This window comes from Ips typographus, linkage group LG1 (assembly GCF_016097725.1).
Source record: "Ips typographus isolate SLU linkage group LG1, UJ_Ityp_2.0, whole genome shotgun sequence".
Lineage (NCBI taxonomy): Eukaryota > Metazoa > Arthropoda > Insecta > Coleoptera > Curculionidae > Ips > Ips typographus.
Window position 1 is genome coordinate 2,874,951 of NC_138422.1, and position 17,092 is coordinate 2,892,042.

A 17,092-nucleotide genomic window follows, 5' to 3' on the forward strand; every position below is an offset into this window, starting at 1 on the left:
CAGTCGTCAAGCTTGCGTTCTCTTTTACGCAACAAGCCTGCAAGGTGAGAGAAAGAGAAAGAACAACGCCACGGACACTAATCCAAAGTAAAGAGGATTATGTCATCAGTCAGATTGAAGTTTATTAATCGAAGACTGGTTTACACTATACTTTTATCAGTGAAACTTCTTTTTGTATTGGTCAAAAAAAAGGGCTTCTGTCATTTTTATCTTCAAGAAAAGTGGAAGCCAATTTTTTTGTTGTGTATTTGGCTTTTGTAGGTAAGCTGCTGCCGATTTTCTTTTCCCCTTTTCTACATATTTTCATTAATTTAACGACAGCCTAGTTTTGATAGATGACTATGACGGAAAATCAAGAAGGGGGCGACGTGCCCCATTTTACCGCACCCGTAATCCAGGACAATCCGACTGGTTGGGGCCCATGTGAGTTGCCTGAGCAGTTTAAAGACATGCCTTATCAGCCTTTCAGCAAAGGAGATCGTTTGGGCAAGATAAGCGACTGGACCGGGGCGGCTTTTCAGGACAAAAAATATGCCAGTGAGTTTTTTTTAAATCTTAACCTAACTTTTTAAACTAACATCTGGGTGGCTTTAGACAAGTACGCGTCCCAATTTGGCTCTGGCAGTCAATACGCTTATTATCACGATGAAGATGAGAGTACTTTCCATTTGGTGGATACTACCAGGGTGCAGAAACCGCCCTATCAGCGCGGCCGGTTCCGTGCCAACCAGAGGAATCTCAGGGGACGTGGCGGTCGCAGTAATGTACAAGGTGGAGGCATGCAATCGCTTGGTAAAGGCCTCAAAGCTAGAGACACTTACAAGAAGAGTCAGATGCGCAAGTGGGGTCAAGGACGACCTCAAATTAAGATCAGAGATGCTTCAGTTACTGTTAAACCTGACTGGAGCACTATTGAGGAAATGGACTTTCCCAGACTGGGAAAACTCTCTTTACCTGGTATTAAAGAAGGAGAGGATGTTGTGTGCTGCGGTGAACTCGAGTACTATGACAAAACCTATGATAGAGTGAATGTAAAGAACGAGAAGCCTTTACAAAGTGTGAATCGCATCTTCCACACTGTTACAACTACCGACGACCCCGTCATTCGAAAATTGTCCAAAACTGAAGGAAATGTTTATGCCACTGATGCAATTTTGGCCACCATTATGTGTTGCACAAGATCCAACTACTCTTGGGATATTGTAATTGAGAAAATTGGAGACAAACTCTTCTTTGATAAGCGCGACAACACTGAATTTGATTTGCTGACTGTTAATGAGACATCAGTGGAGCCACCACAAGATGATGGAAACTCCCTGAATTCTCCTAGAAATCTGGCCCTGGAGGCCACTTTTATTAATCACAACTTCAGTCAGCAGGTAAAAAATTTTGCTTCAAATTCCACAGGGGAGAATTTTACAAAAATTAGGGTTATTTCAGGTTTTAAAATCTGGACCAAATGAACCGCGCTACAAGTTTGATGAGCCCAATCCATTTGTGTCTGAAGAGGAAGAGGGTGAGGTTGCTAGTGTAGCTTACCGCTACAAGAAATGGGACTTGGGAGGCGGAATTGTAAGTTTCATTTTATTCAGGTGTAAACAGTGGTCTCTACCAAAAAGGAAAAAAATGATTTTTAGATTTTGCACCACCATGTATAAATGATATTTAGTTTAAAACAAATAAGGTGGCCTCTAGTAGGCTGTGAATTTGGAGATTGATTGAATTATCGATACTCTGTTTCTAGTGTGCTGTGCACAGTTTACCTCTGTTTCTAGTGTGCTGTGCATCACGTGCTACGTGCCCACCAATGAAATGCCAATTTTTTAAAATGAGGTTATAAAAGTAATATGTCAAAACAATGTTGTTCATCGGTGTTGCCAATAGTTACGTTTATTCCCTATTTTCCTACAATATTGTGGTTCAATTCTAACTTAAAGCATAGACTAAATGATAAGTACAGGCAACCAGCGCAATGGAAAGCCCTTACGGCTTCAGTTGTAGATAAACTCTAAGAGATGGCGCTAATACAGCTCCTCATTGCAGACATTGTTGCCAACTTTTGCAGTATTTCCTATAATCTGCTTTCTTTTGCTATGCCATCTGAACAAGAAAGCTGGATTTTTTCAAATAAATTTGAGTTAAATTATTTGTAGTTTGAAAACTAAACAAGATAAGAATTTCTGGTTTGAGGTATCGATAATAAAGATTCGATTTATTTTAAAAGTCACAGTACTCTTTTTTAACGTCAAAACAGAATCATGAAGGTCACGTGACAGTTTTTTAGTTTTAAACTGATACATTAAATCACATATCTATTTGTAAGATTAAAATGTCATTTTTAACGTCACGTGACAGTTTTTATGTTTAGTCTATTTTTTTCCAAATCGCGTGACTTTTAATGTTAAAACAGATTCTGAAGGTCACGTGACTCTTTTAAGATTAAAAATGGAATTTATAATGTCACATAACAGTTTTAAATGTCATTTGAAGGATCACGTAATCGTTTTTCAGTTTAAACTGATATTTTTAAAGACACGTGACCCTCTTTACAGTGCAAATGGCCACGTGACAATTTTCAATTATTTTAACGTCAAAACGAAATCCTAAAGGTCACATGTCGATGTTTTAGATGTTAAACTAGTATTTGAAGAGTCACCTGACTCCTTATAATGTGCAAATGGTCACGTGACGATTTTCAAAAATAAAATATATTTTTAAAGGTCACGTGAATCTTTCAGTTCATAAAGTCGCATAACGATTTTCAATAATCAAACATTTTTTGAAAAGTTACGTGACTCTTTTTTAATGTCAAACCGAAATCCTGAAGGCCACGTGACTGTAAATAGCGAAATAAGGTTTCAAGGGTCACGTGACCGTTTTTCAGTTTGAACTGAGATTTTTTAAATTACGTGACTTCTTTTAATCTGCAAATGGTCACGTGACGATTTTCAAAAATAAAATATATTTTTAAAGGTCACGTGACTCTTTCAGTTCATAAAGTCGCGTAACGATTTTCAATAATCAAACATTTTTTAAAAGTTACGTGACTCTTTTTTAATGTCAAACCGAAATCCTGAAGGCCACGTGACTGTAAATAGCGAAATAAGGTTTTAAAGGGTCACGTGACCGTTTTTCAGTTTGAACTGAGATTTTTTAAATTACGCGACTCCTTTTAATCTGCAAATGGTCACGTGACGATTTTCAAAAATAAAATATATTTTTAAAGGTCACGTGACTCTTTCAGTTCATAAAGTCGCGTAACGATTTCAATAATCAAACATTTTTTAAAAGTTACGTGACTCTTTTTTAATGTCAAACCGAAATCCTGAAGGCCACGTGACTGTAAATAGCGAAATAAGGTTTCAAGGGTCACGTGACCGTTTTTCAGTTTGAACTGAGATTTTTTAAATTACGCGACTCCTTTTAATCTGCAAATGGTCACGTGACGATTTTCAATACTCAAATTTAATTTTTAGTCCACGTGACTCTTTTTGAACTTCCTAAATGTCACGTGATTGTTCATATGTCAGGAAAATTTTATAGATGCTACAACATTGTCGTGGCGCATGCGCACTCTGACTTTTCAAGCAATATTTTTTATCGGCCACCTTTTTCGAACAACGCACTCTACTGGAAAAACAAAACATGAACAATCCTTTTCAGACTTTGGTGGCTCGTTCCGAACATGACGCCGTCGTACAGTCGCCGAACGGCGAATTGCAGTTTTTAACCATAAAAGCTCTGAACGAATGGGACTCCAAGTTAGCCAATGGCGTAGAGTGGAGACAAAAGTTGGACATCCAACGCGGTGCCGTTTTAGCTAATGAGTTGAGAAACAACGCTTGCAAATTAGCCAAATGGACTGTACAAGCTATGTTGGCTGGCAGTGACCAGATTAAATTCGGGTTTGGTTTTCTTGGACTCTCCACTGTCCTGTCAAATTAACGAGAATTTTTTCCAGCTATGTGAGTCGAGCCCACGTGAGGGACAGCAGCAAACACGTCATTTTGGGTACTCAACAGTACAAACCTGCTGAGTTTGCCACTCAAATTAATCTAAACATGGACAATGCCTGGGGAATTTTGAGGTTTTAATGTTTCTACCTTGACTTTTTTTAGTTTATGCTAAATAAGCATTTTAGGTGCATCATCGATATTGTGATGAAGCAAAAAGATGGCAAATACTTGATCATGAAGGACCCCAATAAGCCCATGATCCGTCTGTACGACATTCCGGACAATACGTTCGAATCGGACGGGGATTCGGAAAGTGATGAGGACACCCCTCAGGACAATGCCGCGTTCCAGAGTTTGTATCCGTACAATTCAAGTGCTAAACGTTAAAACTTGTCCATTTTATTCTTTTTTTAATTACGCTCCTATAAAGGAGAATTAATAATAAAATTGTCATAGTATGGAATGTTGTTTTTTTATTGTAAAAAATCTTTCCTGTTTTTCAATCTTTGCTCCTTCTTGCTGCGTTTTTTGACAAATTACCCACTGGGCTCACATCTTGTCTCTGATTTGGACTTATACTCGCTTTCTACTGTTTTGTTTACATTCCAGTGATCAGTCACCTTCATATATCTGTCTTCTGTCAAATTTTGTGCTTGCGATTTGTAATGTCAATAACGTCATCACAAATGTCATAAATATTCAAAATCAAAAATAAACAAAACATTTTTAAACACTAAACATAAGTAATTCGCATTTTTAAAACTAAATACGATGACGAAAAAACGAAGATTGTCCAGCACTTCGCCGATTAAAGTAGAAATCAAAGAGGAAAACGACAATATCGGCAACGAGTACTTGATGGCCAAAGGGAGGCTTAAAGGGGTCTTGAGACAACTAACAGAGAAGTCTTCAGATGATGACAGTGAATCCTCGGACGAGAGCCAGTCAAAAAGACGCCGAAAGTAATTTTTACCAACCCCTTTCAAGCAATTTAAAATAGATAACCGTTTCAGTGATAAATTCAGAAATTACCAGCCTGTGCCCACTCCTTATCACCATACTTACGTGATGAAACTGTATGATAGAAGTGTGGATTTGGCTAAATTTGAAGAAGACACACCACTGTATCCGTTGTGTCGAGCTTGGATGGAAAACCAACCAAAAAATCCTCAGCGTATTATCAAGTATGTTTGGTCAACAACCATTTTGCTTTATCATAAACTGAGTTTTTAGGAGAAGAGCTTCATCACCAAATGAACAACCTTCAACTTGGGATGAATCGGCAGTGGATGTTAAGCGCCTCCCACCACCTTCAAAGAGTTTCCAAACTAGAATTCCTTCACCATTGCCTGAACAGTTGGAACAGTCTAAGGACAATATTAATTTAAATTATGTATACCATTTTGCCTTTTTAAGAGTAAAACTCAAATCTGCAAATTTTTTCTTTGTTGTTTTTAGGAAGAAAATCCACCTGCAGATAAAAACGATCTAATCCGCAATCACCTGCAAAGATGGGTTAAGGTGAAGAAAAAGTGGATTGAAGCTGCTGCTAAGAATGAAGAACGTTATGAAAACAGTTTTCAAATCTTACAGACCATTTACAATAAGTATGTTTTTTTGAGTTTATTACTCCTTTACAGTGGTTTGATGTGTAATGTTTCAGGGCGCAGGAGCACGCAGATTAAATCCAGGTTTAATAGTTGAAATAAAATATATTAAGAGTAAACAGTGTTCTTAAAGGAACTGATATAAACACAATAATAATTCTGTATGATAACATAACTTATAAATTGTTTAGTTTTGTCCTCTAAAGGAATTTTTATTAATTTCACCACTTGGCCCCATTTAGAGAAGGAATAGTCAGATAACTGATACTAGCAGTACAGTAGAACTAGGTTAAGTTTAAGTATCACAATAAAAAATGGTTAAAACAAAAACACAGAACACTAAATGTTGAATTTTGGCCGGAATTAGGACTAAGCCTTTACTAACCAATGAAAAAAACACAAAAAGAAAATCGCACTTTTTTTACTCGTAAATTAGATGAGGCTATTTTTCGGTAAGAGATAATTGTAAAATCTGTTCCAGCACTTTCTCTTCGTCAATGCGGGTTTGTTCATCCTTTTCGCACTCTTTTCTTGAAATCAACAAGGCCATTTGAAGATCATAGTCCAATTCGGTGGGGCTACTTTGTGCGTCCGAAGGAGAAGAACCGTCTTTGTAAAGTTCCAAACTTGCTTGGATTGCTCTGAAATGTGAAAAAAATTATATTTTGTATGGAAAAACTAAAATTATGGCAAAATTGCGCAGTTTGGAGTTTAATAATATGCCGCTTTAAAAGTTTCAAAAATTTCGATTAGCCATTCTAGATAATTTTCACTAATCTACTGAAATGTTAATTAAAAAGTTAATTTTCGGTAGAATGAGAGACGGTAGATTGTTTAAATACATCGGTAAAATCGTCCACAAAATGGCGGCCTGGGACGCCAGTTTGTCTGTCATTTCTTGAAACTACGTGAAATTTCATTGAAAATGAGGTGCAAGTCAATATTTTGACAAAAAATTCCAAATGGCGGCCTGGAAAGCCATTTTGTCTATCATTTCTTGAAACTACGTGAAATTTCCTTTACAATCAGGTGCAAGTCAATATTTTGACAGGAAAATCAAAATGGAGGCCTAAAAGGCCATTTTGTCTCTCATTTCTTGAAACTACGTGTAATTTCCTTCAGAATGAGGTGCAAGTCAATATTTTGACAGAAAATTCAAAATGGCGGCCTGGAACCGTCAAAAAATACAACTTTTTTATTTGTCAAGTTACAGTTGACGTCTCGGTGTCATTTTATGTTAAAATTTCCCGGAAAAGATGCTGATGCAGTCGGTTTTTTGATATCTCAAAAACTAACAGAGTTAGACCTAAAATTTAACATTTAAACCATTTCTTTGCCAGGAACTCGACCGGATTAAGAAATACGTGAAATCTGAATACAAAATATTTACAGTATAATATGTGATATTATAGTAAAGGAAATTTGACGCCCTCTAGCGGCCAAACGGTATTATCAATCAACACATGTGGGGATATTTTTGGAAACCTTGAAATCTGATCTATCTTTTGTTTTCTATGACATTTTGACGTAACTTGTCAAATAAAAGAGTAATTTAGGGTCAAAGCAACGTGTGTCAAAAAATATGCTATTTCTACAAAAAGTGCAATTTTGGCAATTTTTTATTTTGCTCTAGGACGGTTGCAATGCACAGTAAAGGGCATATACCAAAGGACCTTAAATTAGGTGAATTAAGTACAAAAAACGCACTTTTTTCGCAAAAATTTAAAAATGTTGGCTGGAGGAGCGCGGTTTTTTAACCGATTGCAGTCGATTATATTTAGTTGCAGTATTGTGCGCCCGAGACGTCAATTGAGCAATCCTTTACCCAAGCTTAACTTACCTTTGTAGTTCTTTTTCTTCGTAATTGATTGGCGTTTCTGGTCTTGACATTTTTTGCCCTCTTAGAGCCTCCCAAACGTCCACCTGAAACACCCATTAACATAACAACCACCTTCAGAATGTTTGCAATATTAGTCGTATTTTGGAACAATCTTGCAACAATGAAATCATGACAAAAATCGACGTTGCCACGTCCTCAGAAGTGAAAGGAAACAACAAACAAACAACCTCCTAACCTCTTCGTTTTCCGTGCCCGACTCGATCAAGCTCTGCTGTATAGCGAACTGCAACAGTTGATCTTCCTCCTCGTTGCCGTACTGTCTTCGACCTCCTTCCGTTCCGGCTGTAATAAAACTACGTTTGGCAACAACGCTTTTTTGTAAATGACACAACACACCCAAATGTTAGTGAGTGATTAGGAAGAAAAACGCAATTAAAAATGATCTGGTTAGGGCGGATGTTTGGGGTTGGCATAAAAATAAATAAAAAAAAATGGAGGATGCACTTTACCATTACCAAGCTTGAAGTAATCGGGCGGGCACTGGAACAAGGAATCGTCCAAAATGCACGTCAGTCTGTCATCTTCTTGAATGCTGCTTACTTTGGGTACTGGATTGTCTAACGCGAAAATATTGCCAAAAGTGATCCGAGCGTTCAGTACGTGAAATAAAGGAATCTCTGTGAAATGTCTTGGTTAAGTCTCCCAATATAAATTTAACATTAAAAGCAACTAACCGATTTTTACCGGAAATCCACTAGGTAATTGCATTTGAATAAAGTCGCGCAGCTTAGCAAAATGCGAACTAGATATTGCCATCAGATCCACGATGGGCAGAATCTGTTCTGGTAATGACAATGGGTAATCTTCGCACAGCCACAAGTTTGCTTTAAACTTTTGAATTTTCACGTTCACCTCTTTCGGTCTGCCTATGTCGCGATCGCCTAAATCCACCTCCGAATCGAAGTATTCTTCAGGGGTTATATTGCAAGGGTTCGTGTTAGTCGAGTACTCCTCCTAATAAAAATCAATCAACATGATTACTCACCAGAGTTTTCAATTTAGACTCACCTTAGGAAATTCAGTGCTGGATTGAGCTACTCCGACCTCGGCAATACCCAAAAAGTTTTGCAACGGCGTCCTCAAACTTTTGCTGCGCGCTTTGTCGTGCTCCGTCAAATGTTCGGACCGCGTTTTAGTCACCAGTTCCACATTGGAAGCTCCGAACACTTTACACTCGTGTCCGTTCACTATTTCGTTTTTATCGGAACGCCAGCCCCAAATACCCGCTTTATTTCTGTTCAAACACAGCAATCATATTGAAAATTGTGATTCACGGTGGTATATCTTAAAAGTATCTACAGAACGGATGAATATATCGGCTATCCAAGAGTGAAAAACGTTCCAAGAACTGATTTAAATTACCAAAAACCTCTAAGGCCATTTTGAAAGTGTCAGAAGCTCTACAAATGTCTTAAACCTTCCCAAAGTTGCTTTAAATTGTCAGAGGCCTCTAGCACCCTTTTCCAGAACTGTTACTGAGAACTTTCAGAAAAGTTCCAGAGCCCTCTGCAACAGTTTTAAATTGCCAGAAGCCTCGAGGACCATTTTGAAAGTTCCATAGACTTCTAAATGCTATTGAGAACCTTCTAAAAAGTGCCAGAGGCCTCTAGAACAGTTTTGAATGTGTCAAAGACCTCTAAATGCTACTGAGGACTTTCTGAAAAGTTCCAGAGCCCTCTGCAACTGTTTTAAATTGCCAGAAGCCTCTAGGACCATTTTGAAAATTCCATAGACTTCTAAATGCTATTGAGAACCTTCTAAAAAGTGCCAGAGGCCTCCAGAACAGATTTGAATGTGCCAAAGACCTCTAAATGCTACTGAGAACTTTCTGAAAAGTTCCAGAGCCCTCTGCAACTGTTTTAAATTGCCAGAAGCCTCTAAGACCATTTTGAAAGTTCCATAGACTTCTAAATGCTATTGAGAACCTTCTAAAAAGTGCCAGAGGCCTCCAGAACAGATTTGAATGTGCCAAAGACCTCTAAATGCTACTGAGGACTTTCTGAAAAGTTCCAGAGCCCTCTGCAACTGTTTTAAATTGCCAGAAGCCCCTAGGACCTTTTTGAAAGTTCCATAGACTTCTAAATGCTATTGAGAACCTTGTAAAAAGTGCCAGAGGCCCCCAGAACAGTTTTGAATGTGCCAAAGACCTCTAAATGTTACTGAGAACTTTCTGAAAAGTTCCAGAGCCCTCTGCAACTGTTTTAAATTGCCAGAAGCCTCTAGGATCATTTTGAAAGTTCCATAAGCTTCTAAATGCTATTGAGAACTTTCTAAAAAGTGCCAGAGGCCTCTAGAACAGTTTTGTATGTGCCAAAGACCTCTAAATGCTACTGAGAACTATCTGAAAAGTTCCAGAGCCCTTTACAACTGTTTTAAATTGCCAGAAGCCCCAAGGACCTTTTTGAAAGTTTCATAGACTTCTAAATGCTATTGAGAACCTTCTAAAAAGTGCCAGAGGCCTCTAGAACAGTTTTGAATGTGCCTAAGACCTCTAAAAGCTACTGAGAACTTACTTAAAAGTTCCAGAGCCCTCTCTGTAACTGTTTTAAATTGCCAGAAGTCTCTAGGACCATTTTGAAAGTTTCATAAGCTTCTATATGCTATTGAGAACTTGCTAAAAAGTGCAATAGGCCTCTAGAACAGCTTTGTATCTGCCAAAGACCTCTAAAAGCTACTGAGAACTTTCTGACAAGTTCCAGAGCCCTCTGTAACTGTTTTAAATTTCCAGAAGCCTCTAGGACCATTTTGAAAGTTCCATAGACTTCTAAATGCTATTGAGAACCTTCCAAAAAGTGACAGAGGCCTCTCGAACAGTTTTGAATGTCCCAAAGTCTTCTAAATGCTACTGAGGACTTTCTGAAAAGTTCCAGAGCCCTCTGCAACTGTTTTAAATTGCCAGAAGCCTCTCTAGGACCATTTTAAAACTTCCATAAGCTTCTAAATGCTATAGAAAAATTTACAAAAAGTGTCAGAGGCCTCTAGAACGGTTTTGAATGTTCCAAAGACCTCTAAATGCTACTGAGAACCTTCTAAAAAGTGAGAGAGACCTCTATAACTGTCTTACGCCTTCCCAGACTTGTTTTGAATATTCCAATGACCTTTAAATGCTACTGAGAACTTTCTGAAAAGTTCCAGAACCCTTTGCAAGTGTCTTAAACTTTCCGAGGCTATTTTGAAGGTGCCAGAGGTCTCTAAATAACACTAAAAATGTTCTAGAAATTGCGAGGGGCTTCTAAAGCTTTCTAAGAGACTTAAACCTTCCAAGAATTGTTTTAAATTGTCAAAAGCTTCTAGATCCATCAAGTGGCCTCTAAACGCTACTGACACCCTCTAAAAAGTTTCTAATGTTCTAAATCTTGCCAGAGATCCCTAAATACAATTAAAAACCTTCTAAAAATTGCCAGAGGCCTGTACAAGTGTTCTACACTTTCTAAGAATTGTTTAATTGTTGGTAACTTTGGTTGAAATTCCAATTCCAGAGGCTTCTCTAGATACTTCTAATCTAATCACCAGGAATCACTAAGTATATAAAGTTATAGGAAAAGTTGGAGAATCACTGACTTCCCTACTCTTTTTTTTTGTAAAAACAACTCAGCATTGGAAGCTTTGCAAAAAAAAGTGAGGGTAGCCACTACTGTGCTAAAATTTAAGAATACCAACCTTTCAAAACTAATTTTTTCAGTATCTATATACGTAGTGACTATAGGATTGGTAAGACGTTGTGATACAGTCTCTTCGTTTGGCAGCAGAACACCCAAAGTTTCGTCGGAAGTTTTCAGTTCCTCTAAGTAGCATTGCTGGATTTCGTGATCGATTTCCATCATAGTAGCGCCACCATCTAGTTAATCAGAAATTCCCATATTTCGATTGTTATTAGAATTTTGGCTTGAATACCTACTTTCTCCTTGAAAAATGTAACTTCTATTACCCCGTTGCCACTTAGTGTGGTCGAATCCTAATAAAGTGGTGTCTATTCGAACACTCGACCCTTTCTTGTACACTTTATAAGTGTCACTAGGGGACATTCTGGACACTAGAGGCACTGCAAAACAATAGTTGCTTTATGATCTCTCAAGTCTCATAAAACTAGCATACCCCAACTGGTAAACTCCCATTTCATTTCTACATAGAAATCGGGAGCTTCCTTCAGTTTTTGAAGCAGATCGGGAATTCCCGCCATTCGACTAGTATATCTACAGTAACACAACCTTTAATAGGGTCATTTCCAATTAATAAGTTGATTTACCTTTGTATATCGCGCCTTTCCAGTACGATATGTAACAACTCAGGATCACCAGTAGCTACCGCCTCTTGCACCACTAAAAAATGTGGTTAAGTAAATTCAATTATCAGTAATACTGAAATTAATTTTTGTTTGTAAACTCTTTTGGTCATAAATAAGCATTTATTTTATTCTTAGTACTTTTATTAATACTAATACTAAAATCTTTTTGCGCACCTGCAGTATTGACAACTGACAACTGAGTTCTTTTGACTTTGATTTACGCTATTAACAAAAACATTATTGCATTAAATAAAGGATTTGATTTATAGAGTTCTTTGTCCTACTTTAACAAAAACCCCTTAAGGATACTTAACCACACATGTTTGATACTTTTTAAACCTCATCACCTTGCTTGGCTGATTATTTAATTTATTTTTGGGATTTTAAGTAGAAATAGTACCCTTAAAGGGACTCTCTATTATCACCAAAATGATAATTTCCACCTGATTTTATTTTCTTCTTTGTTTTTGTTTTGGGTTCTCCCTTAAAGTAAATGGATTGCTACAAGCTACAACTTTTTATTTAACATTTACTATTTATGTACTGTCTATATGTCATGTAATAATGACCATAAATTTATTAGTTATAAATACCTTCCATTGGGAAGTAGGCTTAAATGTGCAACATTTGTGTAAATGTTAGTATAGTAAGTAGTTTGTGTAGCAGGTTTCAGTTTGCTGCTTTTTCTTGACCAATCACAAGTCACCCACTGTGCTGTTCATGTAAACTAGCATAACTGTGATTTCAACTTCCAGTTAGGAAAAACAAAACAATATACTAGTATTTCCACTATTGCAATCACAGAGCATATTTATTAACATTGGTAAATATCAAAAACAATACTCAATTAAATGTGTAACAAATGTATCATAAAAAAATCAATTACCCACTTGCTCAGCTAAGCAAATCACAAAATCAATGTGCATGAAATACAATTCTGAGTACCTTTTTAAAGATTACAAACTTACCATTCCAACCGTCCTTGTTTTCACAATTCACATTGGCTTCATGGTTCAACAAAGATCTTGTGGACTCCAGATGCCCTAGAGTGACTGCCAGCAATAAGGGCGTTCGCCCCCGGTTGTCAACTTTCTCCTTATCATACTGAAAGTTTCCATTTTTGATTATATTAATTTTCTAAGAGATTGGTCATAAAAGTTTGAGTCATTTTGAGTATTAAATATCAGTTTTCTTAGTCTAAACAATATTAAATAAGGAATATTACTATAAACAGATGGAAATAGTATTAGTCATAGGAAATTCTGATGAGTAAACAAACCTCAACAGTTTTGACTCATTTAATATGTGGTTAAAGAGATTTTGTGACTAATGTTTGGGGCACTGTAAAATAGACTTACAAACTCTAAGTAAACGCACCTTTTTCTCCTTTAAAGTCTTTTCAAGCAGTTTATATTCGTTCTTCCATACCAACCAGTGCAAGGGGTATTCCGCTTTAATGTATTCCTCGGACACCATTTTTCTCGTTTCGGCCCTGTTTGGCGCACCACTGTTACCGATTTTCACTAATGATCAAAGCATAATGCACTCCGATTTGGAAAATTCAGTCAGTTTTTCTTGGGAAAACTTAAGAACGCTAGTTAATACTATCTGACAGCGGCCATTTGTTTTGATAATTTTTTTCTGACAGATGTCAGCTGTTGATGTTCGAGGATTGTCAAAATTAAGAAACCATTAACGTCTAAAGCCTGTAACGATTAATTGGTAAAGCTATCAAACATACTTCGTCTTCATGTTCATATCAGCTCATTATTTTTTAATAACTACTTAATAGTAGCTTCTTGTCTAGAAAAAAAAGTTGTTTTATTACAAAATTCATTGGCATATCAAAAATATTTGTAATGTGAGACACATAAAAGAAAAACCAAAAATATAATAACAATTTTTTTTCTTCAGATCGACACTTTGGAATTTCAATTAGCCGTGAGAATATTGACTGTCCCATCTGAGCATTCCCATATATTAATACAGAACCAGTTTATTAAAAGAAACAAAACTAATTCCCGTATGTGGTTAATTCTACAGCATTTTAGTATCAACTTATCAGCGTAACGCATCGGATGACCATACCACAGAATGTCGGTGTTCGCAACGGAATGCGCGTTTTACTGCCTGCTATTTATGGCATATTGTTTCGGTGCTTCAGTTAAAAGTAAGTATAACCCTTTCATAAGTATATCCTGAAAATCTTGTTTTTAGTGTCAATTTTATGTTATTGCTGTATTTTTATTATAGTTGGTACTGTTGGTAGGTATAACCCATTTTAAGAGTGCGTTGCACTCTGATATGTTTAACAATTCGCATGTATTGTGTTATAAACAATAATTTTGTATTGTAATATTGAGGTCAAACCCAACCAGCCAATGGAATGGAAATAATGGACAAAGACAATCCCATAAAGCCTAGCAATGACACGTTAAAGGACCTTTTTAGCCTCCTTAACCGCACGATTATACAAAACTTGATAGAAAACCATTCTAATATCACTAAAGGTAGGTAAACCTTCAAAACTTCAAAGTTAAATAACAGTAATAGGAAACGCCAGAAGAAGTTTAAAAAAAGGAAACACAGTTGATTTCCTATATGGATAGTTTTTAAAAATCATTCCGCCATATTTTTTTTAATGTCAAAACTGTCACATTTTTAACGCGCAGGTCCCTTGGCAACTGACCAGCTCAATCAATTATTCGAATTGGCTAAACCATTAGGAAAACAAAACCAATCGACTTCGACCATCCTCGAGGACAGGTTCAAGGAGACTTCTAGTGGCAGTGCCGGATGGCAGTCCTCAGTTACTGAAGTAAAATTGCCCGGTCGCCAACCAGAATCCTCAAAACCTGCAGTATTTATGACCTTTTTGTTGATTCCCTCATCTAGTTTTGACAATAATCCTCAGGATCCAATGCCCAGTTCCGTTCAAGGATTGGAAAATTATTTAGGTGAAGTTAGCAAGTCTCCGTTGGAGTACAGCCCGCAAAAACCTACGTTTGCTGGAGTGTTTTCGGCTGGACAACCGGCACAGTCGATTCCACCTGGAAAACCATGGCCAGCTGAAGCAGTAACATCGCAGTCAGGCAATAATTCCAATAAAACTGACGGGAACAAACTGCCAGGAGTATTTTCAGCAGAATTACCTGAGCAGTTGGTACCACCTGGAAAACCGTGGCCAGTTGAGGAAATAACGTCCCAAGTCTCATTAGAGGATCGTTTCAAGGAAACTACTACAACAATCAGTAGCACCAATAAGTCTCCGTTGGAGTACCGTCCGCAAATACCTACATTTGCGGGAGTGTTTTCAGCTGGACAACCGGCACAATTGATACCACCTGGAAAACCATGGCCAGCTGATCCACCAGCTACCAAGCAACCAACTGTAGAGGACCGTTTACCAGAGGTGGGGGCGTTTGTTACTGACAGTACCCGTCCTCCAGGAAGTATACCTTTTTTTGCTGGATCGTTTTCAAACGGGCATCCTAGTCAGTTGATACCACCTGGAAAACCATGGCCAGCTGATCCACCAGCTACCAAGCAACCAGCTGTGGAGGATCGTTTTCCAGAGGTGTTGGTTACTGACAGTACACGTCCTCCAGGAAGTAATCTTTTTTTTGCCGGATCGTTTTCAAACGGGCATCCTAGTCAATTGATACCACCTGGAAAACCTTGGCCTGCTGATCCCTAACAGGTTCTGTTGCATGAATTGATTTAAGCTAAGAGAAATATATCTGAAGCAGTATTAAACAGATTTTACAATGATACTTTTGATTGTTATTTTTTCTGACCAATACAAAATCACTAATTTGACCGACATGACACGTGCAAAATAGTTACATACAACAAATACCTCTTAATTTACAGAAATAATTATTTTTTAATAAAAAGCATTGAAAATTAGCAAACAAATGGAGATTCTAATCTAATTTTGCTCTTTTTCTGCACAGTGTCATAGAAACACAATTTAAAAACTTTCTTATTATTAAAAAGTGTTAGTAAAACGTCGTTGTCAAGTAAAATGGATGTCATAACATTTTTACTAAAAAGTTAGGACTTTTTGCTATTTGTGTGACAATTTTTGTCCAAGTTCCGTAGCTCATCTCTATGACACTCGATACATCAAACAATGACTGCTGACAGTTCAAAATAACTATGCGAATCAAAAACTAATTTAAATTCTTTATTAAATTCCATACAATAATCGACTAATTTATAAACAGATTCAGATAAAAACTCTAAATAATAACTACAGTTTAATCCTTCAAAACGAAGTGGTGCGGGCTTAATTATAACATTATGAGGTAAGTCAGTCTTTTCCACGTTAGTTTGACCACTAGCCCGCCAATGCCGTCAACCGCGTTACTGTCAAATGTGAAACATTTCAACAGATGACAGTAGCGCGTCAACTTGTGGTACTAACTGAATACTGCTAAGTACTCCTAATTTACGGTGTTTTTATTCGCTTGCGTTTTTAGCAGAATGATAAAATGTGGTACGACTATATGCTATATACAATAAATGGCAGTGCAATTTCATAAACGATATTACAATAATAATTATTTTTATAAATATAAGTCATCCGATTAAATGATGTTTGTAATATACGAACGTACAATATCGAGCCATTCTGTACACTCACAAAACAACACAAAATGATTAAAATGATAAAGTACTTTACTATAAAATTCCACGTATATAACTTTCACACAACGCCATCTACTAAATATATTCACAAATATACAAAAAAAAGTGTCTTTGTTGAGTAAGTTACGAACCGAGCCTGTTTGGCATTTTCACTTAAATACACTAAAAAAATAAATAGTTCCGGTTAACGGAGGGGCGCTGGCCTCGAATCACTATCACAATGTGCCTGGTATAAAACTAAAACGTGATCACAATTTCTAAAAATGTCCCAAACACTGTACAAATAAATAGAATAGGTTGGGACAGAAATTATATTCATTTTAATAGTACGGATTCGATTTACACACACACCAGTATCTATTTAAACTCGATTTACACTACGAAGGTTGCCGGTCTTCTTCATTTATCAGCAGTGCCTCTCTATGACCTGAAATAAATCATGAAGTTAGGAAAATAATAAACAAAAACAGTGATAGAGAAGTTAATATGTGACAGGACAGTGACAATAAGAGGTTAGTCCACATTTTGTAGCTTCTTATTGATCAAAAAAAGTAGCTTTCAGCTTGCTGCTTTTTTTTGGCCAATCACAAGTACCCACTGTGCTGAGAAACAGTAAGGTTAGAAAAAGAGACAACTAGTGTACAGGGTGCCCAGTACTCACGATTTTAAAGGTAAATTTCAGGAATTTTCT

At 37.0% G+C, this 17,092-nt stretch overlaps 5 protein-coding genes across 9 annotated transcripts in view; 3 read left to right on the forward strand and 2 right to left on the reverse strand.

The window, feature by feature from the left end:
- Positions 1-103: 103 nt before the first annotated feature.
- Positions 104-4,419, forward strand: eIF3d1 (eukaryotic translation initiation factor 3 subunit d1). Of its 2 annotated transcripts, XM_081976170.1 has the most exons (8): positions 104-209; positions 241-261; positions 327-537; positions 595-1,379; positions 1,441-1,572; positions 3,664-3,905; positions 3,962-4,087; positions 4,142-4,419. In XM_081976170.1, the coding sequence occupies exons 3-8, from the start codon at positions 336-338 to the stop codon at positions 4,341-4,343; spliced, it is 1,689 nt and encodes a 562-aa protein (XP_081832296.1). In that variant the 5' UTR covers positions 104-209; positions 241-261; positions 327-335; the 3' UTR covers positions 4,344-4,419. The 2 variants fall into 2 exon arrangements, with proteins under 2 accessions (XP_081832296.1, XP_081832300.1); XM_081976174.1 differs by lacking the exon at positions 104-209 and having other exon boundaries at positions 246-261; positions 322-537.
- Positions 4,420-4,636: 217 nt separating this feature from the next.
- On the forward strand, positions 4,637-5,768 carry mip40 (Myb-interacting protein 40). 2 transcript variants are annotated; one of them, XM_081976327.1, is made up of 5 exons: positions 4,637-4,918; positions 4,982-5,140; positions 5,190-5,349; positions 5,415-5,563; positions 5,620-5,768. In XM_081976327.1, the coding sequence occupies exons 1-5, from the start codon at positions 4,728-4,730 to the stop codon at positions 5,639-5,641; spliced, it is 681 nt and encodes a 226-aa protein (XP_081832453.1). In that variant the 5' UTR covers positions 4,637-4,727; the 3' UTR covers positions 5,642-5,768. The 2 variants fall into 2 exon arrangements, with proteins under 2 accessions (XP_081832453.1, XP_081832445.1); XM_081976319.1 differs by having other exon boundaries at positions 4,638-4,918; positions 4,970-5,140.
- LOC145726874 (ankyrin repeat domain-containing protein 13D) lies at positions 5,649-13,385 on the reverse strand. The gene is made up of 12 exons (XM_081976161.1): positions 13,126-13,385; positions 12,717-12,852; positions 11,710-11,782; positions 11,559-11,656; positions 11,362-11,505; positions 11,124-11,301; positions 8,472-8,697; positions 8,138-8,417; positions 7,913-8,080; positions 7,639-7,745; positions 7,404-7,486; positions 5,649-6,204 (listed from the first exon to the last, which is right to left on the reverse strand). Exons 1-12 carry the CDS (start codon positions 13,222-13,224, stop codon positions 6,006-6,008), a joined length of 1,791 nt encoding a protein of 596 aa, XP_081832287.1. The 5' UTR covers positions 13,225-13,385; the 3' UTR covers positions 5,649-6,005.
- A 281-nt stretch (positions 13,386-13,666) lies between these two features.
- LOC145726924 (uncharacterized) lies at positions 13,667-15,521 on the forward strand. Of its 2 annotated transcripts, XM_081976251.1 has the most exons (4): positions 13,670-13,918; positions 14,112-14,258; positions 14,421-14,608; positions 14,663-15,521. In XM_081976251.1, exons 1-4 carry the CDS (start codon positions 13,843-13,845, stop codon positions 15,443-15,445), a joined length of 1,194 nt encoding a protein of 397 aa, XP_081832377.1. In that variant the 5' UTR covers positions 13,670-13,842; the 3' UTR covers positions 15,446-15,521. The 2 variants fall into 2 exon arrangements, with proteins under 2 accessions (XP_081832366.1, XP_081832377.1); XM_081976240.1 differs by having other exon boundaries at positions 13,667-13,918; positions 14,421-15,521.
- A 403-nt stretch (positions 15,522-15,924) lies between these two features.
- spin (lysolipid transporter protein spinster) overlaps positions 15,925-17,092 on the reverse strand; it is a 46,646-nt gene continuing 45,478 nt past the window's right edge. For both annotated transcript variants that reach the window (XM_081976227.1, XM_081976219.1), the window contains one exon: positions 15,925-16,828. In XM_081976227.1, the coding sequence (XP_081832353.1) occupies positions 16,779-16,828 (50 nt within the window). In that variant the 3' untranslated portion in view covers positions 15,925-16,778. The remainder of the gene's footprint in view (positions 16,829-17,092) is intronic.

Coding starts and splice junctions, on each gene's coding strand:
- LOC145726874 (XM_081976161.1), bottom strand. CDS start 13,224: ATGGTGTCCGAGGAATACATTAAAGCGGAATACCCCTTGCACTGGTTG. Junction 11,657..11,709: donor GAAAGGCGCGATATACAAAG/GTAAATCAACTT, acceptor GTGTTACTGTAG/ATATACTAGTCGAATGGCGG. Junction 6,205..7,403: donor GAAGAAAAAGAACTACAAAG/GTAAGTTAAGCT, acceptor TTCACATTTCAG/AGCAATCCAAGCAAGTTTGG.
- eIF3d1 (XM_081976170.1), top strand. CDS start 336: ATGACTATGACGGAAAATCAAGAAGGGGGCGACGTGCCCCATTTTACC. Junction 1,573..3,663: donor GGGACTTGGGAGGCGGAATT/GTAAGTTTCATT, acceptor AATCCTTTTCAG/ACTTTGGTGGCTCGTTCCGA. Junction 3,906..3,961: donor AGTGACCAGATTAAATTCGG/GTTTGGTTTTCT, acceptor AATTTTTTCCAG/CTATGTGAGTCGAGCCCACG.
- LOC145726924 (XM_081976240.1), top strand. CDS start 13,843: ATGTCGGTGTTCGCAACGGAATGCGCGTTTTACTGCCTGCTATTTATG. Junction 13,919..14,111: donor TTTCGGTGCTTCAGTTAAAA/GTAAGTATAACC, acceptor TGTAATATTGAG/GTCAAACCCAACCAGCCAAT. Junction 14,259..14,420: donor CCATTCTAATATCACTAAAG/GTAGGTAAACCT, acceptor TTTAACGCGCAG/GTCCCTTGGCAACTGACCAG.
- mip40 (XM_081976319.1), top strand. CDS start 4,728: ATGACGAAAAAACGAAGATTGTCCAGCACTTCGCCGATTAAAGTAGAA. Junction 4,919..4,969: donor CAGTCAAAAAGACGCCGAAA/GTAATTTTTACC, acceptor TAACCGTTTCAG/TGATAAATTCAGAAATTACC. Junction 5,141..5,189: donor AATCCTCAGCGTATTATCAA/GTATGTTTGGTC, acceptor CTGAGTTTTTAG/GAGAAGAGCTTCATCACCAA.